Below are 25024 nucleotides of genomic sequence, written 5' to 3'. Positions count from 1 at the left end.
TGTACTTGAAGACTAGAGAAACACGGCCTTCGTCCTTCCGCCCTCCTTCAGGCTCGACGTAATTTTGTGATACTCTCGCCTTTCATTTATTACAGTCGGAGCGGGCATAATTTCTTTCATTTAATCAAAGTTATCCTGCCGTATCGGTCGAGACCAAACGAGATAATGACATCGGAATCAGAAACTTTATTAAAAGTGAGTTTGAAATCTAATTTTCTAAATAATCGCGAAATTTATCTAAGACTCTGTTTGGGTTATGGTTCTCTATCTCTCTTTCTGTACTCAGAATCCCTGTACTCCGTACCGTAGTGCATCTCCGTTATATTCAATTCTAAAAAGCCACCATTGCAGGGGCACACCGCGCTTAAAAAATCCTAAGATAAATTTTTCTTAAAAACTAGTTCTCAAAGTCCGTAGTCTTAGAGGAGAGAGAAAAAATAACTTAAAATTCTGGTTTTAAACCTCTACATTAAATTTCTCAAATTTTGTTTTTAGTTTTGATATCAATATTGATTTTAATTAGATAAACAAGAGTTGTTTATAGAAAATATTAAACGTGGTGTTTGAGTATCTGAAGGACCTTGCGAAACTATAAACAATTGCTAATTAAAAACTAGTTTGCCGCTCTAAAAAGATACATTTATGATGATTAATTACAAATAAAACCCCCTTGATGCCCATATTTATCCGTGCTTAAATTTAAAATTATAAACACTGAATTATAAAAGGAAGAAACAACTGTCCATGAATACATAGCATTAGGCAACCTCTAATTTGCCCTTCTCCATTAATCTAATGGTTTTATTAACAAATTCAGAATTTTTAATTATAATGGTACGATATGAGCGAGATAGAAAAATATCTCCTTGGTTTTGAAGAACATCCATTATATAAAATATCTTTGTATTAAAATCCACGAAGGTAGTCGCGAATAATATACATGTAGTTCTACCTTGATGACCGGTTTTCCAAGTACAAGTACTGACTTTCTCAGCTGGTTAGTTTAGGAATTATATTAAAGAAAAAATTAATTTATTGGAAATATTTCCTTAAAGTTATACTGGTATAATCTGGTTCAAGGCTAGGGTGGAGTGGTGTCATTCGAAAAAGTCTAGACTGGATATTAAACTATCTCCGATAAATATGCCCAAAAAGAAAAAATTCTAAGAGTCAAAAAACTCTTCATAAAATTATTCATAAATAAATAAGTCACGTTATAAGTTGCGTATAATATAGATGGTGTGTCGTCATTTAAAATTTAAATAGTTAATCTTAAGTTTCTTATCAGTTGAAAGCTTATCAAGCTTTCCATTAAAAAAAATATAACGACTTTGACTTTGATAATGAAATAAAATCAGTTTCGAAATAACTAGGGGTAAATCTAAAGATCTTGGGTTCAAATTTCAACACTGTTCATTAGTCGAAATTAGTTCCCTTTTGGTTCTTTTTTTTATCTCGCTAGCTTTAAAAAGGGTAACGGTATTAGCATTCTTAGACATGTCAGGTATAAAAACGAGTTAATTTTAGGAGCTAAATTGCCAAGGTCATTTTGATACATTTACAGATATATACGTTTATTATCCAATCCGACAACGTTTTTACGCTTGGTGAAGCGGGGAAAGGAGGGGAGGGGGAAAATGACAAACATATAAGCTATTTTGCAAAATTTTCTCCATCTATTCAAATTAATAGGGTTGAATGTGTCAAAATCGAGGTTTTTTTTTTCTCTTAAGTTAAATTGATTTTAGGTTTTTAAACCATGCCCATTCTTTAGAATTAAAGGCTTAAACACTTAAGGAAAGAAGGCCACCAGGTCACTTAAAAAAATATAATCCGAACTAAACTAGTTGGTCAAGATCTTGCGTTAATTTATTAATTTATCGAAATTTCTTTTCTGTCAGTCTGACCCCAATTTTGACGTTTAAAATTATTTTTTTTTTTTTCCGGTAAGATTGAAGCCTTAAGCAGAGATTTCGTCCTGACAAATGATCAACTGGAACGAGTCAGCAATCAACTATTGAAGGAATTTAAAAGCGGCTTGGGGAAGGACACCAATGACAATGCCACCGTCAAAATGTTCCCCACTTTCGTTCGAAGTGTGCCTGATGGGAGTGGTAATTAATTGATTTTTTTGTTACTAATTAAATACCATCGGCACTTTGAGGCTAATTGTTACGTGTTTCAATAATAATTCCCGCGCCTCAATGACAAATAAAAATAAATGGCATTGACGTATCGCTACATTTAACGCATTTGAATATCTGACAATGTTATAAATTGTTTCATTGTTTTGGATTCGGACAGGGGTGGGGGTGGGGGTTGAAAGATATCTTGGCACAAATTATAGTATTACAGTGTGAGGTTAAATCTGACGTATGCGGGGAATGTGAAAAATAATATACCGTGTTTTACTTTTCTTTTAATAGAACAAGGAAAATTTTTGGCTCTGGATTTGGGTGGAACAAACTTTAGGGTGCTACTGATTGAACTAAATGGCGATGAATTTCGAATGGAAAATGATATCTACGCTATTCCCCAAGAAATTATGCAGGGATCTGGTGAAAAAGTACAAGCGCATACTTGCTTTTTATTTTATTAGTTATTCACTCACTCCTAACACTTAAACAATAACATTAACAGTTATTCAACCACATTGCCGAGTGTCTTTCACACTTTGTGGAAAAATTAGGCCTTAAGGAAACGAAACTTCCGCTGGGATTCACATTCAGTTTCCCTTGTCGCCAAGAAGGTTTGACCAAAGCGCGTTTAGTAACCTGGACTAAAGGGTTCAAATGCGCTGGGGTGGAAGGACAGGACGTAGTCCAATTGCTCAGGGACGCAGTTAGGAGGAGAAAAGTATGCCATTCAAAAACAATGTCCTAATCTGTTTGTTAAAATAATAATTTCGCCTATTTTAGGATATGGATATTGACGTAGTAGCCGTTGTCAATGATACAACTGGTACATTAATGTCGTGCGCTCATAAAAATCGTCAGTGCAGAGTTGGCGTCATTGTCGGTGAGTTATAAACTGAAGATATACATATTCTTCAATATTCTACGCACATTTGCTTGGGGCGTTTGTGCACTTTTACTTTTCACACACTAAATATCAGATATCTATCTATCTATCTTTCAATTGGTTGCCTTTGCTTTGTTTGAAATTTGAGGCGAGTTACTGTTAGGGGTCAGTCAATTTGGACAGTTTCTTCAAATGTAATTTTAGATTTTAAATATCCGCTAAAACTTTTTAAAAAGTTCGTATCAGGCTATAAGTTAGAGGCTTGTTATGATGGCACACAATGCTTTTTTTCTTCTTTCACGAATAATTATTCGAAAACAAAAAACAAACTTAAAATCAAAAACTTGCGAAAATGCTAAATACTTCTAAAGTAGAATAATTCTTGGTGGTACAAACTGGGCCTTTGGAATTTTTAGGCACCGGCACCAACGCTTGTTTCGTGGATAGTCTGGAGTCGGCTCGGAGACCGTTCAAAGGCAAAGGCATCCATTACGCTCTCTCTCTCTCTCTGTCCCGATTACCCACTTTATGATTATACCACTTCAATTAGCCTTATTCCTGATCAGCGCCACTTACCCATAGCGGCGACTTTGAGAACTACTGTAAGCGGTAAGCCAATCAGATGTCGCTAAAATCTGGTGACGTCACTGACTGGCACTCTCGGGTCTTACCAAAAATGACGTCACCAGATTTTAGCGACATCTGATTGGCTTGCCGCTTAAAGTAGTTCTCAAAGTCACCGCTATGGGTAGATGGCGCTGATCAGGAATAAGGCTAATTAGATAACTAAATCCATCCAAATAGCCGCAGCTATCTTAATATATAGAAAAAACTGTGGCTTTTGCAACAATTATGGAGAGAAAAAAAAAACCTAATCAGAGCTAATTTTTAAACAATTTCCTTCGCAGAGAATATTTTGTACAGTTTTTACACACTTGATGTTTGGATAAATGTGTTTTTTTTTTTTTTTTTTCCCGCGCTTTGCCCACAGGAACCGGAACTAACGCGTGTTATATGGAAAAAATTGACGATGTGGAATTGTGGCAAGAACATTTGCAAGATGACGGAAAGAATAGACCTAAGCAAGTCATTGTTAATACCGAATGGGGTGCATTTGGCGATAATGGTTGCCTAGAGTTTTTGCGCACAAAATTTGACCGTCAAGTAGATACCGAATCTCTCAACCCTGGCAAGCAAATGTAAGTTTCGGAAGTTTATTTCGCGTCTTCTTATTTAAGTAAGTAATTAATTAATATTTTTTTTGGTATTTTGATTAACAGATTCGAAAAAATGATTTCTGGAATGTACATGGGTGAAATCGCTCGCCGCGTTATAGTCGATGTTATAGATAATAAATTATTATTTGGCGGAAAAGGCTCTGATTTAATAAGAAAACCTTACGCATTTCAAACTCAATTCATCTCCAGAATTGAGAGGTAATAATAATTTTCATATTTTCATTTTTTTTTTTCCTTTTAACAACTTAATTGCGCTTATATTAACGAAGAACTTATCAAATATATATATAAATAGCGATGGTCGCAATAACCTTGCTGAAACTCGTAAAGTTTTGGTAGAATGCGGTATTGATGGTGCTACTGACATTGAATGTGCCTGTGTTCAACTTATATGCGCCCGTGTATCAACTAGAGCGGCGTTCTTAGTCTCCGCTGGTATGTTAATTGTTAAACATTATTTATGGATATTTCAGGGAGCCCACTCTTAAACTTAAATTCCTTATAGGAAAAATAGGAATTTTTTTCCGTAATTATAGGATTTTATAGGAGAAAAAAATCACGTGTTTTTATAGGAAAATATAGGACTAAAAATGCAGCTCATATATAATACAATTTTGGGCTTAAACTATGTAGAAAAATCCCAAAAAATAAAAAATAACAAATTAGATTTTACTTTGAAAACTCAGAAGAACTTAATTAAAATATAACATAATATAATATATAAAAAATCCTAAGCGAGCTCCGCAATTTCGGTCTCCATTCAAATGTGATCTCGATTAAAAAAAAGCTAAATTTTGATAAATTTGATGCTAAACTATACGAAAACTTCGACTAAGTCAAAAATATAGGACATCATAGGACCTTTCATGAAATTATAGGATAATATAGGACTGCTTCAAAAATATAGGAATTTATAGGAATTATAGGACCGGTACGGGCTCCCTGATATTTCTTAGTCGCAAACTAATTTATTTTTTGTTTCTAAATAGCTATCGCTACCATTTTGAATAAAATGAAGAGACCCAGAACTACCGTCGGTGTAGATGGATCAGTTTACAGGTACCACCCACACTTTCACAATCTCATGGAGAGGAAAATCGCTGAATTAACAGAGCCTGACTTTAAGGTATATAATTATTTCCTACCGAACTTAAACTTAAACACTTAAGATTTTTCACAGTCAAATAAATATCTAAATTGATTTCATTTCAGTTTGACCTAATGTTATCGGAAGATGGTAGTGGTCGTGGTGCTGCGTTAGTAGCCGCTGTTGCGTGTAGAGAATGAGGGAATAGATGACTAGACTAAAATTGGTGTACAAAGAATATATTGGCGCCCTCTTTGACTGAATACCGACCGCATTTATAATTTATAGTGAAAGTTCAGTACGTAAAAAAATACTAAGAGGGTTTACGAAAAATATAGAAACAGAATTTTAACTGTTTATTTTTTTTTTTGGGACAATTTTGTTTGTTAAAATATTTTGTAGGTTATTTTTTAACATTGTAAGATACGATATAAAAAAGCACACAGTTAATTCATGGTTAAAAATATATTAAACAAACATCAATGGCTGTCTAAGAGAATGTAAATAGCGCAATAACTATTCGTTAAAACAAAATAAAGCCATAGATATATCATGTCAAAAATGACTACCGTTGGTAGTTAGGAAGTTTCTCATTTTTAAATAGCGTAAACTTCATCGAAATATTTTAGTAGACAGGTCATTGATGTGTTTTTGTTAATAAAAGTTGTTAATCATGTTGAAATGAGGTTATTGTCTCTTATTCTAACAAAATTTATAATTAGAGAAATCGTATTTACCGTTTTATTATGACGACTTTGAAGGTTGACCCGTCGTCGACCTGTTGGGCGCACATTCTATTTCTATAATCCATCATGGCCGCTGTTTGCACTGGCATCCTCGCGCCTAAAACTAAGCCTTGGAACATCACCAACAAACAAAGAAAGCACAAAACGCGGCACAACAAAGATACCCTAATGCAAGCGTTTTCCCGGGATATATTTTACTTGAGTTAATTGTGATTAAATTAGTTAATCACTTAGAGCACATTACTTTTAAAATGTTCGGATTCAGTTAAATCACCTTACTATTACCGGTGGAATACGGTTACCACTTCACTAGTACTGGCAATCTAGCACGCGGGTGACGCAACGGTGGTGTAGGTTCGACCGTTCGAAGTGGCGCAGCTCGATGGCCATGGAGGAAGGTCAAGGAGAAGCGTACAAAATGGCACATTCCTATATAAGTTGTCCACTCCTTTACTACGTATCCATCCTCCATGCCAATCCGGTTTCTCTTGGTTTTCGTTATAGCCCACTCGATCTCGCGCTTCCCAGTTATGGACGTAAGCTACTATATCAAGGTTAGTATGACTATATATATATCTTACGCGTTAGCGCAGAATTTCCTACTATGTATATCCATTAAAGTTCGTGCATTGTGATATTTTTAATTTTCAAAAGACACAAAGATACATATAGGAGGCAATGAAACCTAGTCTCATTTAATATACCGCATTGTGTTTCTTAGCATTGTTTTAATTATTTTACAACTCATTCTGTATCCGATGTTCGTACACAAGCCACTCTGCTGGCTTCACGAACAGTGTCCAAATAAATAAATAAATAAACGCAGTCAGTACTAGATAGATAATGAAGATTGATTGCGGCAGCACAAAATCGAGAGAGCTATGATTGGGTGTGTCTAATCATGCCGATGCTGGCCACAGCCGACTCTATCACGCTTTTGACTGCATAGCGCCCGCAGGTAAAAGCGTGATGGAGTGGGCTATGCGCTGACAAGAAAACCATCAGCTCCCATTATGTAAAGGGTTATAAAAAAAATCTAATTTTTATGTAAATAATTATTTTAAAAAAACACTAAAATAGAATATAATAATGAGAAAAAATTATCTCAAAAGATTTGTTTTATACATTTGCTTATCTTCTGTAGCGTATAGCTTTCAAATAACAGAAGGTAGGGGTTATAGGCTTATCAGAGGTTGTTGTTGTTTTGTCTGACACTCCACTCCGGGCAAAGCATGCAGCTTTTTGAACTTTTGACAGATGCACTCCCAAGCATGAAACTACACTAAATTGCTTAATTTCCAGGCATGTTAGGGTCTGATTGTGAAGATGACAAGTCGTGCAACATGATTGAACGCGCTTACTGCAGTAAATTATACAACTACCATCGTTGCGAATGTATGGATGGTTATGTGAAGAAAAATAGTTACATGTGCATTAAGTGTACGCAAAACGAAAAATAGGCTTACAAATCGCTTTTTTTTATGCCTAACATAAATGCATCTAACAGCTTCCAAAATAGGCGACCCATGCGAGTTAGACTCGCAGTGTCAATCCAAAGAACGACATAGTCATTGCGTAACCACGGAAGAGGGTTATGCTAGGTATTACTAAACAATGACGTAATATAAAAATCTAGAATCAACTCATTGATATTCCGATGCAGGTGTGCGTGTAGGAAAAGATTTAGACCCGAAATATTCAATGGAACGATAGTAAAATGTGTTCGAAGTGGGTTTCAATTATTACGCCTAAATTAATGTTATTAAAGAAATTATTTTTATACTATAGCCAGATTCTATGACGACACTGATGTTGATGAACTAACCGCAGCCCCAATAATAATCTGTTTCATTAGCTGCATTTTCATTGAGATTGTCTGTTTATTAGGTTTCCGATATTGGAAGAAATATCGGTATATAATATTATAAAATAAAGTGCACTGTCGTTATTCAAATAATTTGTAAATATTTCATTAACAGAATGCAAAGCGAGTTTAGGGGACAAGAAATAAATCTCCAAGTTAATGGCAGATGCAATCAGTTATTTAGTCGACCGACACCAATCCCAATTGTTACATTTAGCATTTTACATCCTCCAAACCCTGTTCTATCAGGTATTTCCGTAAATACACCCCAAAGTCCCGGTTATAATTCCTAATTCTAGGTTTTTATAGGTACTGGACCATCCTCGCCCCCTTCATATCCAATCAGAGTGACTTTCAATCAACCCACGTCAATAGTGTCTGAAGTACAACTTGCTAAAAAAATTATTACTCAAAGTCCTGAAGCTTATCTTAAAGGGACAAGCGAGAGAGTGAAAAATTGGCAAAACAAAAATAATTAATCCCGCTATATTCTAGCTAGGTGGGGTGGCGTAGCGGTTAGCGCTTTCGCCTCGCAGCAAGAGGATCCCGGGTTCGATCCCGGACTGTGGCACCGGGTGAAAATCTGGGAACAAATCCTTCTGCGTAGAGTTTGCAAGTTCTCTCCCCGCTTGTTAAAGGAGTTTTCCTCCGCGGTCTAACCCGGTTTCTCCTTTCCATCAAAACTTGCAGAGGTTAACGGTAATAGTTAGTATAGGGCGCTGTCGGTTAGCTGTGGCATAGGGGCTAGCCACCACCCCCTCTATGCATTGTAAAGGGACCCACCTGCAAACAAGCCACGGGCTTAGTGTGGAAATCCCTTCGTAGGCAAAAGCTTAGATTATTATTATTATTATTATTATACTTTCAAGCCTTTCTTTCGCTCACTAACTTCGAATACAAACTAGCAGCGTAAATTTAATTTATCTATATGTATTTTTTTTCCTTATAATAGGAAGACCCTCCAAGTTACGACGATGCAATAAAGTTATCTCTGGCTAGCAATGGGGCTAGCGGTACAGATCCACAAACTTCCCAGCAGTCGGCAATTTCTGCCATTACTCCTAACACTCCAAGAAAATAAATACTTCCTCTCAAAGTCTCAAGTGAAAAGCCCCATTTCACTCTCAATTCAATTGAAGATTCTTACACAATAATTCAGCAAAATAATAGTGTTATTTAATGTAACGTTTAAGTTTAAATAAGTTCCTATTTAACGTTCGTGATTGTTCAATTTTAAAGTTACTGGTACCAAGGATGATAGGGGGAGGATGAGGGAAATCAGCACGCTAACTGTGGAACGACTCGGGTCCGGTGGGAGACTAGGAAAGGGGGGAGGAATACTCGGAAAAATGGCGGGCGGCGGTCTTCCGGATTTGTCTGACGTCGACCGCCCGCCGCCATTTTTCCGTGTACTCCTCCCCCTTTTCTAGCATTAGTAAAGAAGTAAAAAATCTCAATAAAGATGTACCAAATAATAACTTTAATAAGGGAAACTCGTCAAAACTAATTAAAAAAAAAAGTATCGCGCAAAGTGCCTCTCCAACGTCATCATTCAACCCACTAATATTTTGATTGTACAACCGGTGATAAGCACTACAAGCCTGTTGTACATCAAAGATTTTTTTGGCCTAAATGATGTAAATTATGATCCCTTCTTAAAACTATTTGCTCTAAGTAATAACATATCTGAATGTAATTATTATATTTTCAATAGTTCCAATTTAAAATCGCTAGTCAAGACTAGTATGTATCCACTTCCAGTATTATCTTAGCTATTTATTTCTCTGATAATAAATTTCAAATCATATTTACACATTATTTATTCTTCCTCTTCATTTTGGATCCCTTTTGGGCACCTTTCCTGGCGCTTTTGACAACAGTGGCAAAGTGTTTATCATATTTTGCTCGTTTTCTGAAAATACATTAATGCAGCAAAGGTCATAAGTCAACGCGAGTCATCATCCTAGTTTCACCAACTGTTCTTCTTACCTTCTATTTAAAGCTTGTCTATCAAGTGGAATATAAGCGTAAGGATCCAATTGCCCTTTCTTCTTAATATCTCCCGCGGCTTTCTTGGACTTGTACTTGGCTCCATCATGAACTTTGGGCTTATTAATATCCCTTCTAATTCCTTTTCCACTTCCTTTAAAGGAGGCTCTAGTTTCTTCCTCCTCATCACTATCTTCATCCCTTTTCCTCTTCATTCCTTTTAGGCTCATAGTTTCAACCGCCTCGGTAATATCACCCAAATCTGGTGCATTACGTTTCGCGGGTTTCTCATCATCATCATCGTCCTCTTCCGTAATAATAAGCCTTCCATCTGGCGCAGTTTTAAACTCGTTTTTCGAGTTGTTCTTTTTACGAGTATTATCAACTGGTTTTGTCGCTGTTACTTTACGATTAACAGCAGGGTCCAGGAAATCTACAATTTCATCTCCTCCTTCTTCAATCCAGGCTTCATTCCTTCTTCGTTTAGCCGTTTTCTTAGGTCTCTTCACTTCCGTTTCGTCGTCACTCATTGGCGCGTCGGAATCTTCCAAAATGTCTTCGATACTAAAAAAAAAAAAAAAATTAAAGATATTAAAATTTTACTATATTAAAATAAGATTAAGGGCTCCTTCGGACCCTTAGACACATGGCCCCGCGTATTTCCATCCCCTCTTCATAGACGATCTTCCTCAACACTTTGCCCCACCGATTTCCGACCCCTAAGTAGTTCCCTCCTTGTTAATATCCCCCTTCTTTCACTCCCTCCCTCTGGTTAGGTAGGGGGACTCGGAAATCCGCGGGGCCATGAGTCTAAGGGTCCGAAGGAGCCCTTTAATTGATTACTTACTTATCCGATGTCTTTTTGAGACTAAATTCATCATCACTATCATCGTCATCTTCCGTAGCTTTTGAAGTTTCCTTATCTCTTTTCTTTCTGGCTTCCGTCTTCCGAATGTGCGTCAACATTTTCTCGTGACTGCGCGGAACCATCTTAGAAATACTTTCAAATCCATATAACCTAACCAGCTTAGTAAATAATTCCTTTGATTTGAATCTAAAATGTCTATGGTTATCGTTGGAGATTTCGGTTAAACTTTTAACAATGCTGGGGATGTACTGAAGTAGATTATCGGGCGAAACGCTTCCCAATAGTGTTTTGAAGAAGGAAAGAACGGACAGTATAATTTCTCGACTTTTGGAAGTCATTAACAAGCACGTGTTTTCAACTAAAGCGTCAATTAACTCTCTTGACAATGAATCTAAAAAAACGTATTAAGTTAGGCTTTAAACCTCAAGAAAAAAACTTAATTCTAATCAATTCCAGTGGTGTGTGAGTCCCATTTTTTCGGTTTCGAGCCGAGTCCGAGTATCGAAACTAATTTCTTATCGAGTATCGAGCCGAGTATCAAAAATACTTTCGAGTATCGAGTATTTAGATAGGTCAAATTTTGGTTCTTTCGAGTAATTATCGAGTCTCAAATATTGACTTGTTGAGTAGCAATTTTGTAAGTAAATTTCGTGAAAATAACGAAGATGTTCAATTATCTAACATCTAACTAGTTCAAAAAGATTGTTAGTGATCAATTAAACATTGAACAGGTGATTTTCAAAATAAATGATCATGAGCTAATCGTCTGCTATAGTTGTAAGCCTCGGACTCGAGTTTTTGTCGAGTATTTAAAATGTTAAAAAGCTACTCGAATCTGTCTCGAGTATCTCAATGTGTTGTTATCGAGTATCGAGTCGAGTACTCGAACTTAACGAGTACTCGCACACCCCTGATCAATTCACCTTTGAATTCGTAAAATATTTTTCCCAAGGCTAATACAGTCGCGCTAATAATATGCGGGGTTCCAGCTAAACCAGCAAGAATCATTTGAATATATTCAGTAAATGAATCTGTCGACCATCTTTGTTTGACTTTCCCCATTGCAACGAGCAATTGAAAAGCGGCTTGTCTGGCTTTAACAGCATTCTCTTTTGTACAAAGTACAGCTTCGGGCACAACTTCAGCAACAAATTCATTGTCCCCTTCCGTTAATTGGGATACAATGTAAGTCAAACATCGCAAACGAGGCTGGAAATGTTATAATTGGCTTTAAAATCTAAAAAAATTAATTAAATTTAATTGTAAAGTCTCAAAGAAAATTAAATTACCGCTTTCGAGGATGGCGCAGCTTTAGAAATTGCGCCTAAAAACAATTTCTGCAACGTAGTTATCTTCTGTTTAACAAATGATTTGCAGTTTTCACTTTCAGCTTGACAAAGCTCTTCCATGACGCGATAAGATTTTTTCTGAATAGTTTTATCTTCGTGTTCCAATAAGGGTGTCACGTGTTTAAAAAGAGACGAAATGGATTTGACATCGAGGTAAGGAAGTAAAGCTCGCGTTAAATCCAACAACGCGTGACGATTGAATGTTTGAATATTCGGAGCTTGCAGTTGATCAAAGGCAATTTGAAATAATGTCTGTATTCTCTGGAAAACGAGTTGAATTTTAATTAATTAGTATAATTAATTACTAAATAGGTTAAATGTTTAAATATACTTCAGGATCCGTTATCTTCAAATAAACTTTGATCGTGTCATAAACTGCCAAGTGAACGCTTTTATCTAAACCTAAACCTTCAGTAGCTTCCGTTGTATAGAGATTAAACAAAATTGGCAAGTAGTTCTTGGCAAATCGCGCCAGTTCATTTCGGTTTGATTCTGCAAATAAAACCATGACTGAAGATAAAAGGTTCAAATTAAGAAATTGAAATTTTAAAATAATATACCATTATTTAAATTTTTCTTAATTAAGATACGTAGTGCGGATAGAATGTGTAAACGTAAATCAGGGTTTTTTGTCAATGACATTCCTAAAGTTTGCGCAATTGTTTTAAACGACTAATAGGGAAAAACAATCATTATTAATTAATAACATTAACCTTGATTAATAAATATACAATATTACTTCAGTTAAATCAGTTGGCATTGTACAGAATCCAGGAAGCATGGACCAAATTTGCGAATAAAGAATTTCGCATGTTTTGGCTTCAATTTTTCTATCCGCCTCATTTAATTCCGTCACTGTAAAGAGTTTGTTACTAAAAGCACCTTTTTAAAATTAAATAAATTAAATTAAATACTATACCTTTCTTTTTCAATCTTTCAGCAAGTGGTACAAAATACTTAATAAAAAACTGTAGCTCAGTTTCTTTCACATTATCCCTAATTACCGGAATCAACCAGCTTTTAGGGAAATCGAGTCTGTCCTCTATTTCATTTATTTTGAAAGGAACGGCTTGCAAAACTACTTTAGGGCCAAATATTTTAACCGCGAAACCAAAAGCGTGATCAACTTGCGATACATAAGCAAATTGGTGCGTTTCCCTCATGTCTGCCAAAGTTCTCAGCAACTGCGATAAAAATTTATCAAAACCATAATTAATTAAGGAACTTAAAACTAACTAACCAACTTACATTAATAAACAATGAAGCATTATTTTTTCCCGCTACATTAATCAAAGTTGAGATAACTTTCAAAATGTGACCCCACGAAGAATGATATTGGTATTTCAAACATCCTTCTATCGTTTGGACAATTTTTTGTAAATTCGCGGCGGTTATTTTGGAATTATCTTTCGGACAATCCGATATAAAAGGTTTAAAGGTAGATTCCAGAACACTCTGATGATATTAAGAAATCAAAGTTATAATTAAAATTCCCCCGAGGCAAAATAAATCTTAAACTGCCATACTTCAATCGAACGAGTCGCTTCCGACATAATTTCAACTTTATCACTCAGCCAACATTTAACGGCAATCCCGATAAATTTAACAACGTGGCTAATACAGAGATTACTATCCAAGTTGTACAAATAAATTAAAGCCGATTTCATAACCAACAGCCAACTTTTTTGAGGTTGAACATCATTCGCATTAGGTTGGTAATCGTACAAAGCCTTAAGTAATTAAAATTAGTTTTTAAAACTGAACTGACATTTTCTAATTAACTATATTAAAACTAATTACATTGATTAGTTGGGCTGATAATTCAGTAGTCAAGATAGTTTCATTTGGTCTTGATGAAAAAAGTCCGACAAAAACTTGCAGAGAACAACAAGTAACAATCTAAAACAAGTTGTTTTTTAAGTATTTTTGGTTAACTTAAAAAGTTAAAATCCTATATATTCAAAAATATAAACAAGAAGTGATATCTAGTTTATTAGGGAGAAGGTATAAATTCTCCACATTTCCAGCTTTATCACCAGTCCAAACGTAGGTCCGGAGATAATCCCCGCCTCTGAATTACAACCAGCATCTCATTGGTTCTTGAAAACTCACGTCAGCGCGACGCGAATGACGAAAATTACGTATTTTCTGACTAGGGAGAGGCGAAATAGCCCGGTGGCCTCCTTTTACATCCCCCCCTTGTATTTTGAAAGGGGGACTGGGACTATGGCGCGCGAATACTTAGGCATCTTATACCTTCTCCCTAAAAAACTAGATATCACTTCTTGATATAAACCAACCGGATTTCCTAATGTCATAACTCTAATGACAGTTTCGCAAGTCGTTTTCAAGTCAGATTTACTGAAACAGTTTAAAACATTCTTCAATAGGCCTAAAATGTGTAACGTTATTGTGGTAGCTGCCCCAGATCCTCCACACTCTTCTAATTTTTGGCAACAAAATTTGGCTGTCATTGAAGCGGCTGGATGGTAAGGGGGTGGTTTTGGTTGCGTCATAATAACGCTGTTAGTTAAGATTGAAACAACAGCGTGTTGGGCGGCTTTGCGAACTTTAGGCTTTGGATTTATAACAAAGGAAAGAAGAACTCCGTATATTTGTAAAGTTGAACTATGTCCCCAAACAGCTGGTTCTTGGGCTCGTAATAATACAGACTGGCAACCTATTAGCTGTAATTTCTTTGTTAGAATTCTTACTAGTCATATTATTGGTTAAGATTTAAAGAATTTACATTTCTAAGTGCACTAGGATGTTCGGTTCCCGATGTTAATAGGCCAACAAAAACTTTGGAAACTGCGGAAAACTTCAGTTTTAAAACAGATGGTGGGAGTCTTTTCATAACCATCCCTAATAGAGTTATAACAGCTACTCTTGATTCTTCGCTTTCTACTGATTCCAGTGTTGTCATCTATATAGTTTAGTGTTAAACAACAACCTACCATGAGACTAAAAAGGTTTTTAATAATGTTACCAAAGCTGCAAAGTATTCTGTTTCACTTTCTTTGCCCTGTTTCTCTTTGATAACTTCAGTGACAGCAGCAACTACAGCCAACATTTCTTTGTGCTGAGCTGAATTGGCTTGCCAATTCTTCATTAGACGATTAAAAGAGGGATTAGTGCAATTGGACCAATCACTAGCGAAGGTTTTGAATGTTTTTCCTCCAATGCTCTGAGAATCACCATTCTCTTCATCCAATTCCCCATCATCGATACCTTGATGGGCATCATGTTGCGCTAATAAGGCTTCAGTTAAATTGCCTTCTCCTAAAACAACGGTGATAAATATATTAATTGTTAAAATTAAACTCACATGGTCATGCATAAAAATGACAAAGGCTTAGTTTCCACGTGCGTTTTAAGCCTCGGCCCTATTATTCAGAACCTCGTTTCTGTGTTTAATTTTAAATTACCTTGTTTATGGAAAAATCCTCGTTTAGCTTGTTCTCTATGCTTTTTAGTTTCGGGATTCGAACTGCTACTGTATCCTTTTTTCCATCCTTTTTTCCCTTTTAATTTAGTAGCTTTCCGAGCCATACGCAACTTCCCGGCCATTTTGATTTTCTGAGATGATTACTATCAGTCACGTGACCCTTAGCGCGTTTGCGCGATAGTCGCCTTTCTAAGGGCGCGAAATCTGAATCGGTTTACAACACGTGTTTTGACGTTTCCCTATTTATTTTCCAAGTGTAAATAAAATCTCCTGGTTGTCCTGGCGACGCTATATTTATCAAATATTGTTATTCAAAATATACCTGAGAAAGAGCTAGGCGTTTATAATAAATAAATAATAACCTGACAGACCCCTTGAAATCAATAATTCCTATTAAAAAAATCGACCTCAAAGCCTGCCAATGCTGTCAAGATAATTTATAATTGAACACAGCGTCTTGAAAATCTTTCCCAGCTCGTATTTGATGTAAAAAATAACATCCAGACCCAATGTTATTTTTAAGAAACTCAACAACACATCGTCAGTACTTGCGGTTTTCCTAATACTAATATGTTAATTTTTTCTAAAAGCAAACATGTATTGTAAAAGAAAACACTGTCCTTAAAAGAAGTTCTGAAAAGTGAACCCTTCAAATCTCGTAGAAATTAATTATTCAGAGCTTCTATACCTTATTCCTAAAACAAATATTTTAAGGACGGTTCTTGATAAGTTTCGTCTATACTATCTAAGCATAAAGAAATTATACATAATTTATAATGAGGAAAATAAACTATCGATTTTTCGTTAAATTTATGAGAACATATCCACGACCAAGTTCGAAAAAGTTACATAGATTTTCAATTATTTATGACCTTTCAATAATATTTCTTATAAAGGAATATTTGAGAGCCAGCACCCTCATTACTTTGGGAAAAGTCTACAAACTTTGTCGTTTCTTCTTACCTTCTTTAAACAAAGGTAAGTAATTTTTTAGATATTGTTTTATTTGTATAAGGAAACTAAGATATTAAAACATAGCTTTACAGTTGCTTCTAACTATAAAATGTCAATTCTTTAAAGTGCTCGTAATCAAGTCGCTTTTTGGGCACCATGTATACACTGAATACCACAAATGTATCCTCGTTTCATATGAGAATTTGCGTTCAATCGGTATGGTGTTCTTGTTCGAAATAGGTTTTAAATTTAATTTTAATATAACGACGTTAGATGCTTCCGTGGTTGAACGTTACTTTATCGGAAGGTGGAATTAAATTAGGAGGCGTTCTAACGCTACTCTTAGATATTCTGGCCGCCAAATTTCAATTTAAGTATAAATAGAACATAAATAATGAATCTATATTGAAAAATTTAAACGCATTTTGTTATCCTCTCTCTTTGACCGGTACGAAAGATACTCTTTATTATTACCGCCGGACAACGAATGGGGTCAAAAGAAAGTGGATGGTAATTGGACAGGAATGGTCGGAATGATCCTAAGAGATGTAACTCTCTTATATCCTAAACCAATCAAATTGAATAGGGCTGTGCGAATAGTGGTTTTTCAAACCGAATCGAATACGAATCGAATAGTAAATCTCCTATTCGAAATCCGAATCGAGTACTCGTTCAAACGAATATTACTCGTTTATCAAAAATTCTGGTTCGAGTACTCGTTTTTTTTCGATTAATCGGTTTTACCAGACGAATATTCGTTTCAAAGCGATTAATCGTTTTCTAAATACACCTAGCAGTACTAGTTTTTTAAAATAGTACTCGAAAATTTTAATACTCGGTTTTATCAGACGGATATTCTTTTCAAAACAATTAATCGTTTCCTAAATACACGTAGCAGTCTTAAAATATTGTAGTTCCACATAGAATGGAATTTTTCCTAAGACTGAGTAATTGGTGAGAGAAAAACAAAACATCGCGAATTGCACAATCGCAATGAAATTCCACAAACGAAACAGCTTCATATGTGTCATGTGATCACAGTCCCTCCCATTTCCAATCGAATACTCGTTTTCTATTCGAATTTAGCCCCTTGGAAGCGATTATTCGGTTTAGGGAGCTGTATTCGTATGTAAATCGGTTATTCGAATTTCTTTTCGAATAATCGTTTCTTAATTCGAATACTCGTTTTTCTCCAAATTTCAAATTCGATTCGTCGAATCGAATAATCGATTCGAATTAAACGAATACTATTCGAAAATTCGAGTATTCGCACAGCCCTAAAATTGAATTATACCAAAATCCAACCTTAAATGACTTTTTTAAACTTGGATTTTAGTGTAATCCATTCCCGACAAGTATAGTAACCTTAACCGGCACAACTCCCTCAACAGGAAGCCGACATGATACTGGGACCATTCGCTCAAACTCTAGATCGTTTCGAAGTCCTTCGATTTACGGCTTGTTACTTTACCAGTGGAGTTATTATGGTGGCCGGTGGGCAGGATGGACAGTCCAAACCCCAAAACATTTTTAGTTTCTTTCAAGCCTTCGAGTGGCAAGTATGGCTTGGTCTCGTCACCTCCGTTTTGGGAGTCATACACTTCTTAAACTACTTGGACAAAGTGGACCCTGATAACTCCACTGACTTAGCCAGAACTCGGGGAAAGAATTGGTGGACCATTTTGGGATCTCTGTTTTGCGAATGTGCGTTTGGTTTACTTAGAAGTGACACAGGGAATCTTTATAGAACCGCGATGATACTTAGAGATGCGGAAGGATCTTATATCATATCTCTTAACTGACGCCTAAAGGCCAAAGTATTGTGATATATCTATAATATCTATAGTATACCTATACACCAGTTTTTCGAAGTATCATCTTTACACAGTGGCATTGGAAACAAGGAGAGAAAAATTCCCTGCGTCGCTTGAATATTTTTCTATCAATACAAGTTCATAATCAATCCAATATTTTAAAACAGCTGCTATTTATGAGCCTAGACGAAGTTCATCCCAAATTTTACTCGGCGTTTGGTGGCTAGCCGTCGTGGTAAGTTTAAAGGGATACTTAAATACTTATGGATTGTTGATTGGTTAAAATATATTACCAAAATTTAAAATAGGTACTGATGAACTCTTTCACGGGTCAAATGAAAGCATCTATGACCATCGAGCAAGAGAAAGATCGTTTAAACAACATTAACGATTTAGTTACCAAGACTAAACTTGCCGCTATATTACCAAGGGGGACAGCCTTCGCTGATCTATTCAAAGTTAGTTTTAAATCATCCACAAATCTGTTAATAGGGTTTTTGCGCGTGACGTCAAGTTACCTACCCCCTTTCCTCTCCCCTTGCCGGCTGCCCGCTCTGGCCACGTTAGGACGCCATGTTGACATCCCCTGAAAACCGGTTTTCGCCCCCTATTTCTTCTCCCTTTTTACTCTCGCGGAAACACCCTATTGTTTTAAAACTACCCTAAAAGACTAACTGGTAAAATTTACAGTATGGTTATACACCAGACTTCAAAGAGGTTTGGCGTCGGTCGGAGTTAAATGACGGAGTTGTCCTGATGAAACAACTGGTTTCACCAGTTAGTTTTGCCAAGGTCAAAGCGGGTAAAGCAGTCACCATTTCTGAGGAATCGACCTTGAAATTCGCTTTGTCCAGAGTGTGTCATCAGCTACCAGGAGCTGGGGATTTGTACATAGCGAAGGAACGCATTTTCCCTCACGGTCTCGCGGTAGCCATGAGAAAGGGCGTGCCCGTCAATGTCGTCAAGGCTTGGAGTTATGGGTAGAAAAATCACCTACCATCGCGAACACGCCAGCTAAGTCTAATTTCATGTATAATTTTTTAGAATCAGGGCAATGGACAGCAGTGGACTTGTGTCAAAATGGCTTGAAGACATATACGGTCCATGGCGTTGCGACGAAGGTGGTGATCAGAGCGAGAAATCCATCACCATTGTGGAATTTTCACACATTATGCTCATGATGTGCATTCTTTATGGGCTGAGCATCTTGGTTTTCATCCAAGAATTAACTCAAGGCCGTAAGAACAAATTAAATTCGGAGAAAAGGGTTCTTAAGGCGAAACAGGTTAATACCAGTTTGTTATCTTACATGAAGTATCAAGTTAAAAAATAATACCAGTATGGTAAGATTGGCAATAATTATGTTATTTGTAGGATTATTTAAGCAAATGATTGTATATGTTAGTAAAGACAAAAAACAATTAGGATTTTGTGAAAATTATTTGTTATTATTATTTTTTACAATTTTTTCCTACATAGAACAATATTCCTATCACACGAGAGTTAAGAGAGTAGAGGTTGAACTTGTTCACCTGATTTCATTCTAAACCAAATCCTTCCGCATTAGAAATAGCGATGACCAATTTTTCTCGCATGATGTCCCTATTTTTATAACGTGGTAAAACAAGCTGATTAAAGCAGGTATGGGACACGGGTAACATCTCCGTGGTGTGATTCAACGCCGATATTTTAAAGGTCATTTCACCCATCCCACCCACCGGTACGCGATCGCTTCCAGTTGTGAAACGCAAGAATTGCTTCTGTAAATCGTTGCTAAAAGATTTGACGATCTCCCAAAATTCTCTGTTGAAGATATTAGCGAATAAAATATGTGCTTAATTACTACTTGCGTCATTTTTATAATTACTTCATGATTGGTTCGTTTTCAATAAAGCCATCGTACGTCGTAACCTTTTGCAATTCTTCCATGTCCAAGGTTGGGTTTCCACAGACTAACATCTCGACTTCTTCAGGACGTAACATCTATCGTAAAACGATTAATCCCAAACTGCAGGCTTACAGTTTAGGATAGACACGTTAAGTCTATTTTGGTCTACTCACAATTAAAGCGTTTGAAGCGCAAACGCTGTGGAAACCGAGATAAAACGCCTTGAATGATTGGTAAATTGCTTTGTTTAGGATTAAATCCATGTATAGGTCCACGTATTCTAAGGAATGAAACAATGTTAAGTACTTCGCGCGCGTCATACTTAAAATAGTTACCTTGTCTATTTTGATTATTAACGGGCTTATTTTCGCCCCCTGGTTGAAGAATATGCGTTTTCACTGCCCCAAACTCCTCAACGGACACTTGGAAATTCATGCAAAAATCTTCCTCGACGTTTCCCTCATAGGCCAAAAGTTCACGAAGACCAACAGCCACGTCCTTGATTTAGGGTCAGACAATCAAAAGATATACTTGAGTACCCGGAGGAAAATTTAAACAAGGTAAAACCCACGGGCATAACTTCGGCGAAGTCTTCCATAGTGAACTTGCACAGGCCTACGGAGGACGCGGTTTCCAGATGTTGCGGGACGACTGGAGGACTTAGAAGTTTGCGGTAACAAAGGCGGGGAAAATGCAAATCCAGAATGATGGAGTTATACACTGCTAAACCCATTAACTGAAGATTAAGAGAAGTTAAGGTTAAACTTAAACGTTAAGGCTTAGTTAACATCAACCAACAAAGGATACAACTCCGATTAAATTATATTCTCGGAGGTTTCCATTCTGCGAAGTACTGAACCAGTAACATCGGGCCTTGTTGTGGTAAACAAACATTCCTAAAGTTCGACAAAATAATTCGGAATTATAGGAAATTATCTTGAAATTAACTATAATACCGTAATTGGAATCAAATATTTGTCTGATGACCAAAAGGAACCATTCTTTAGTTAAACCTCCCATATCCAACCCAGGTTCTCCGACAAAAGTAACTTTCAACTTTTTCTTCAAATCGCATTGTTTGCTGGCAATCTAAAAATGAAGAATAAGCAAGTTTGATGCAATTATGCACTGAACATAAAACTTGGTAGGTCGCGCTGGCATTTGAACATGGCTTACTTCGTTCAAAGAATCGGACACTAGATGTGATCTGCGCACGTTCAAATTGAGAAAGAAGACATCAATATCCGGAATTTGACGAAAAAGGGCTCGGTTTAATAAACTCCTCTGAAAAATCGTTTTCAATTTAAGAATCGGTAAAAAGCAAAAGTGTCTAGCATCTTACCCTTGCATTTAGTATCATCTGTTGCTCGGAATCTCGCTGTAAAATGCTCTTTTTCGCGACAATGCTAAGAATGAAGGGATACTGGCAATAGGAAAATCTGCAAAAAACAATTTCCTGAGAAATGCCCTCCTAAATTTAATATCGCTCTATATTAAATGGATACTAACTTGCTATTCTTGGAGGGGTTCTGCCATCGGTAGTATTCGGCCATTAAATTTATGTGGTCCAAGGCACTGTTGTAGAATTCCGTGTAACTGATGACGTTACTTCTGTTGTTCGCGGCGTCTAAAATTATTTAGCCGTTATAGAGATAGGCTTTGCTATTTGACCAATAGCAATGACTAACTTAAGAGGGCTAATAGTCTGGTGGCGCATGGAATCCACCACCGGCTCTTTCCTATCGACGGCAGCTTCTGACCATTAGCGGGAGGAAACTCCCTAATGGTAATGAACTGCAATAGGCACTTGACTAAAGCTCGGAGACGTTGGCCTTCCAAACTTCAAGAATGTTTCGTTAGAGTTTCGCCTTCTCAAAACACCAGAATTTAACTTACCGGGCAAACCAGTGAATTAATAGTTGATGATCTCCGCTACTTAGGGACACCGTTTTCCTTAAAAGGTGAGCGAATATACTGTACGAAGCCTGACTATTAAAAACAGGGTTCTGTACCAGTATATAAACCGCTCTAGTTTCATCTTTCACTCTAAGTCTGAAAGGTCAAAGATTAATACCGAATATATGAAACGTAATTTAGGCTTACCTATTATTAACAGGTGATAATAAGGCATTGACCAAAGCCTTGAGAAGCGCTTTGGTGACGTACGACGGCAAATCATCCAAGGCATCGTAGACAGTATGAATTAGGTCCATTTTAAGATCGGGGTCATCAAGACGGGCGCCTTCTTGATTTGGGTCTTTCTATTTTAAGCATCCGGGAAGAATGCCTTAGTACTTACAACATAACTAAGAGTTCATCAAAAAGGAGTACAGGGACCGAAAAATTCCGCAGCTTCGTAATAATACTCCTGGTTGATTAACTCTTGGTTTTAGTTGAATTTTATTTATTTCTATGGCTCAATGTACTTTAAAAGTGGATACTAAATCCACCACGGAACCAAAGGTAATTTCGTAGAGTTCCTGCAACAGGGAATAGTCCCCAGAAGCTTTGGCTGTTTCCAACTCCTCCTTGAATTTAGGCACAGTCAAATCCTTGGTAGGGTACAGGATAGGTTCCATTCCATCTGTCAGGCTTTCGGCGGGCGGCTGTCTGAAGTCCTTGGAAGCTGGTCTTGTGTCTGGAGACGTTCCATCTCTGGTATGAGTGGTCAAACCCTGTCCGGCCTCGTTCGGGTTGATCGGTGGTAGAGAGAGATAGTAATTAGCTTGAACATTGTTGTTAGCATTGGCCCCGGCTGGTTGATTGCGGTTGACGACCTCGAGTCTCGTCGGTGGTCTCGCTGTGGTGTCCGTTGGTGCGTGCGTCGTCGTCGTCGTAGAGGCCGGAACGTTCTCTCCTGAATTTTGATGAGAGCGTCCAGTTGTATTATTGTTGCCGTTACTTCCCCTGCGGTTGGAGCCCATAACTATACCAGTGATGTAGGTTTGGATCAAGCCTAGACCATCATTCAAAACCGGAGTGAAACCAGCTAAGCGGACAACTTGACGTTGGGAATCCGGCTAAATGTGAAGTAAAAATAGTTTCAGGATCCCAACAACAATTAAGAAGTAACCGATTTATTGAAACACGGTCCACTTGGAATCTAATTTTAACCACGAACCCCAAAGTTTAAGTGTCCCCAATATACCTTATGGGCTCTAAATAAATATGTTTTAGTTAAGCTAGACGAAATATGCTAGACTTAGGATAGATATAAACTAGGGCATCGTTTCCTTCTCATTATGGGACAATAGGATCACGACGCACGCGCAACATCGTCTCTTAAATATTCTCCCTAGTAGTAAACTAAACTTTAAAAAAGTTCCAAGGCACTAATAACTTACAATCTGTGGCAACCGAACTGGGTCACCCGGGTTCCTGGAACCCCCGCGTAATGACACGTCATCGTTAGCGGCTTGATCGTAAAAACTACCGCAAAAGGGACACATGGAACGGGTGCGAGGAGGTACGATTGTTATCCTGCACGAAGGACATGTTAATCCGTGTTCCTGATGAGACCCTCCGGCGTTTCCACCGCCACCAGCGTCCATCTTAGACGACGCCACAGTCTCAGACGGTCCAGAGTCTCAAGAACCTTATCCCGTCTCTTTGCATGCAGTAAACGTAAATCATTATCTGGAACGAAAGATTTTCGCAAACATTTCGATTCGTTCTCTGGTCTCACCGCCTCACGCGTCCGGTTGATATCGTGAATATCGTCCAATGCCGGACACAACAGTCTGGTTGCCAGTAGCAACCACGATCACGTGGCTAGCGTTCCTTCCGTAGAAAACCTGAGGATATTTTAGGACACTATTAAGATAGTTTTAAAACAGTTCAGGAATTCTACCCATTACAGTTTTTCTTTTTTATGGAACCCTACTTCAGGCTTGGATGCCCTAATTAGCTATTAACCTGATTGGATGGGTCCCGTCCTTATCTAGACAGGAACGCTTCTAAAGCGGACCTCTTTGCTCCGCGATTAATCTTTGTAATGACGAGTACGTGAGAATTGATTGGCCTTCCGCTTTGGAACTGAAAATACTGGCTTTAGATATTCATGGGAATAAAATAGGCTTACAGTTGGGACACTATATATTTTCTCTCGACTGAGGATAAGAGAACAAATTCGATAATGCGTTTTCTTTTTCTCCGCACGCAATTCTATTATAAGGGTCGAAGTTACTTCAACTGCAATACTGTCTCATGCGGGTCGTTATATCTCGCCTGAATTGGGCAATGTTTACTCCCCTTGAATATGGAACGCGTAAATAAGAGTGGAAAGGCCTGACAGAAAGTGTCACTTCAAAAATTAACTTAACGCGATTAAAACTGGCTCTATAGTCGGGTAAACTTTCAACGGACTTTTAGCGTTATCTTGGAAAACTATGGCTTGGACTTCAGGTGCAGTTCAAGGCCTCCACTCCAGGGGTGAAGTAAAGTTACAGTTTTAGCCGAATCACGCCCGATTATCGGGGAAGATGTGCAAGACACAGTATCTTGAAAATTCTATAAATATCACTAAACGTTTTTGGGGGATTTCAAGGTCAAGGTCATAGGGGGACAGTGTCCGCAGACCCGTCGTGCTTTTGCACAGGGTAGCTATCTTCTTTAAACGTATTTACCTGGGCCAGGATTTGACTATTCAGGGAAGTAAGGTTTACTTGGGTGGTGACGGAGAGTGTTGGGGTTACGCCACCACAGGTGGTGCCGATGGTACAAGTGCCGCCATGTGTCAAATTTTGCTTAGCTTACAGG

The 25024-nt window shown here is 37.3% G+C and overlaps 5 protein-coding genes across 11 annotated transcripts; 3 read left to right on the top strand and 2 right to left on the bottom strand.

The window, feature by feature from the left end:
* The first annotated feature begins 6 nt into the window (after nt 1–6).
* On the top strand, nt 7–6028 carry LOC149623447 (hexokinase-2-like). Of its 3 annotated transcripts, XM_089853399.1 has the most exons (11): nt 9–195; nt 1952–2114; nt 2427–2566; nt 2641–2856; nt 2919–3018; nt 3438–3497; nt 4013–4220; nt 4302–4457; nt 4555–4694; nt 5249–5385; nt 5472–6028. In XM_089853399.1, exons 1-11 carry the CDS (start codon nt 166–168, stop codon nt 5544–5546), a joined length of 1425 nt encoding a protein of 474 aa, XP_089709525.1. In that variant the 5' UTR covers nt 9–165; the 3' UTR covers nt 5547–6028. The 3 variants fall into 3 exon arrangements, with proteins under 3 accessions (XP_089709527.1, XP_089709525.1, XP_089709526.1); XM_089853401.1 differs by lacking the exons at nt 5249–5385; nt 5472–6028 and adding an exon at nt 4765–5130 and having other exon boundaries at nt 7–195; XM_089853400.1 differs by lacking the exon at nt 3438–3497 and having other exon boundaries at nt 10–195.
* Nucleotides 6029–6225: 197 nt separating this feature from the next.
* Nucleotides 6226–9774, top strand: LOC149623446 (uncharacterized). Of its 3 annotated transcripts, none has more exons than XM_089853413.1 (8): nt 6226–6646; nt 7395–7532; nt 7600–7693; nt 7756–7820; nt 7881–8004; nt 8072–8205; nt 8266–8370; nt 8909–9774. In XM_089853413.1, exons 1-8 carry the CDS (start codon nt 6475–6477, stop codon nt 8953–8955), a joined length of 879 nt encoding a protein of 292 aa, XP_089709539.1. In that variant the 5' UTR covers nt 6226–6474; the 3' UTR covers nt 8956–9774. The 3 variants fall into 3 exon arrangements, with proteins under 3 accessions (XP_089709539.1, XP_089709538.1, XP_089709540.1); XM_089853412.1 differs by having other exon boundaries at nt 6230–6646; nt 8266–8339; XM_089853414.1 differs by lacking the exon at nt 6226–6646 and adding an exon at nt 7018–7260 and having other exon boundaries at nt 8266–8339.
* On the bottom strand, nt 9712–15758 carry LOC149623445 (RRP12-like protein). The gene is made up of 16 exons (XM_089853384.1): nt 15591–15758; nt 15152–15444; nt 14912–15088; nt 14463–14849; nt 13963–14061; nt 13689–13892; nt 13411–13617; nt 13082–13346; nt 12902–13017; nt 12723–12834; nt 12494–12654; nt 12103–12423; nt 11737–12022; nt 10793–11204; nt 9946–10509; nt 9712–9868 (listed from the first exon to the last, which is right to left on the bottom strand). Exons 1-16 carry the CDS (start codon nt 15730–15732, stop codon nt 9772–9774), a joined length of 3843 nt encoding a protein of 1280 aa, XP_089709510.1. The 5' UTR covers nt 15733–15758; the 3' UTR covers nt 9712–9771.
* A 747-nt stretch (nt 15759–16505) lies between these two features.
* Nucleotides 16506–20221, top strand: LOC149623444 (glutamate receptor ionotropic, kainate glr-3-like). 2 transcript variants are annotated; one of them, XM_089853405.1, is made up of 9 exons: nt 16506–16588; nt 16691–16780; nt 16838–16938; nt 17022–17112; nt 17956–18268; nt 18546–18613; nt 18687–18836; nt 19069–19358; nt 19423–20221. In XM_089853405.1, the coding sequence occupies exons 2-9, from the start codon at nt 16721–16723 to the stop codon at nt 19709–19711; spliced, it is 1362 nt and encodes a 453-aa protein (XP_089709531.1). In that variant the 5' UTR covers nt 16506–16588; nt 16691–16720; the 3' UTR covers nt 19712–20221. The 2 variants fall into 2 exon arrangements, with proteins under 2 accessions (XP_089709531.1, XP_089709532.1); XM_089853406.1 differs by having other exon boundaries at nt 16511–16588; nt 16649–16780.
* On the bottom strand, nt 19917–24922 carry LOC149623443 (putative E3 ubiquitin-protein ligase HECTD2). Of its 2 annotated transcripts, none has more exons than XM_089853389.1 (16): nt 23611–24922; nt 23199–23286; nt 22693–23123; nt 22370–22527; nt 22163–22318; nt 21955–22106; nt 21776–21893; nt 21609–21705; nt 21443–21550; nt 21223–21355; nt 21074–21162; nt 20838–21002; nt 20602–20764; nt 20440–20546; nt 20246–20361; nt 19917–20181 (listed from the first exon to the last, which is right to left on the bottom strand). In XM_089853389.1, exons 1-16 carry the CDS (start codon nt 23815–23817, stop codon nt 19917–19919), a joined length of 2553 nt encoding a protein of 850 aa, XP_089709515.1. In that variant the 5' UTR covers nt 23818–24922. The 2 variants fall into 2 exon arrangements, with proteins under 2 accessions (XP_089709515.1, XP_089709514.1); XM_089853388.1 differs by having other exon boundaries at nt 22693–23286; nt 23611–23873; nt 23952–24922.
* Between the last annotated feature and the right edge of the window lie 102 nt (nt 24923–25024).

This window comes from Phalangium opilio, unplaced genomic scaffold (genome assembly GCF_054372755.1).
Source record: "Phalangium opilio isolate 3A_F unplaced genomic scaffold, DU_Popi_V2 ptg000113l_1, whole genome shotgun sequence".
In the NCBI taxonomy this organism is placed as follows: Eukaryota; Metazoa; Arthropoda; class Arachnida; order Opiliones; family Phalangiidae; genus Phalangium; species Phalangium opilio.
The sequence above is the reverse complement of the archived record's forward strand: the minus strand, read 5'-3'. Positions and strand labels throughout refer to the sequence as shown.

Bases quoted from the DNA above. Each gene is read 5' to 3' on its own strand.
- LOC149623447 (XM_089853399.1), top strand. From the start codon at position 166: ATGACATCGGAATCAGAAACTTTATTAAAA. The intron at 3,019-3,437 runs GTGAGTTATAAA...TGGAATTTTTAG, and splicing joins CAGAGTTGGCGTCATTGTCG to GCACCGGCACCAACGCTTGT. The intron at 5,386-5,471 runs GTATATAATTAT...ATTTCATTTCAG, and splicing joins TAACAGAGCCTGACTTTAAG to TTTGACCTAATGTTATCGGA.
- LOC149623446 (XM_089853412.1), top strand. From the start codon at position 6,475: ATGGCCATGGAGGAAGGTCAAGGAGAAGCGTACAAAATGGCACATTCC. The intron at 7,533-7,599 runs GTACGCAAAACG...TGCATCTAACAG, and splicing joins TAGTTACATGTGCATTAAGT to CTTCCAAAATAGGCGACCCA. The intron at 7,694-7,755 runs GTATTACTAAAC...ATTCCGATGCAG, and splicing joins ACGGAAGAGGGTTATGCTAG to GTGTGCGTGTAGGAAAAGAT.
- LOC149623445 (XM_089853384.1), bottom strand. From the start codon at position 15,732: ATGGCCGGGAAGTTGCGTATGGCTCGGAAAGCTACTAAATTAAAAGGG. The intron at 15,089-15,151 runs GTAACATTATTA...TAAACTATATAG, and splicing joins CAGAATACTTTGCAGCTTTG to ATGACAACACTGGAATCAGT. The intron at 13,018-13,081 runs GTATAGTATTTA...AACTCTTTACAG, and splicing joins TGAAAGATTGAAAAAGAAAG to TGACGGAATTAAATGAGGCG.
- LOC149623444 (XM_089853405.1), top strand. From the start codon at position 16,721: ATGTATACACTGAATACCACAAATGTATCCTCGTTTCATATGAGAATT. The intron at 18,269-18,545 runs GTGCGTTTGGTT...ATTTTAAAACAG, and splicing joins GGGATCTCTGTTTTGCGAAT to CTGCTATTTATGAGCCTAGA. The intron at 18,614-18,686 runs GTAAGTTTAAAG...AATTTAAAATAG, and splicing joins TTTGGTGGCTAGCCGTCGTG to GTACTGATGAACTCTTTCAC.
- LOC149623443 (XM_089853388.1), bottom strand. From the start codon at position 23,817: ATGGACGCTGGTGGCGGTGGAAACGCCGGAGGGTCTCATCAGGAACAC. The intron at 21,706-21,775 runs GTTAGTATCCAT...TGTTTTTTGCAG, and splicing joins AACCCCTCCAAGAATAGCAA to ATTTTCCTATTGCCAGTATC. The intron at 20,765-20,837 runs GTGGGTTTTACC...CCCTAAATCAAG, and splicing joins ACTTCGCCGAAGTTATGCCC to GACGTGGCTGTTGGTCTTCG.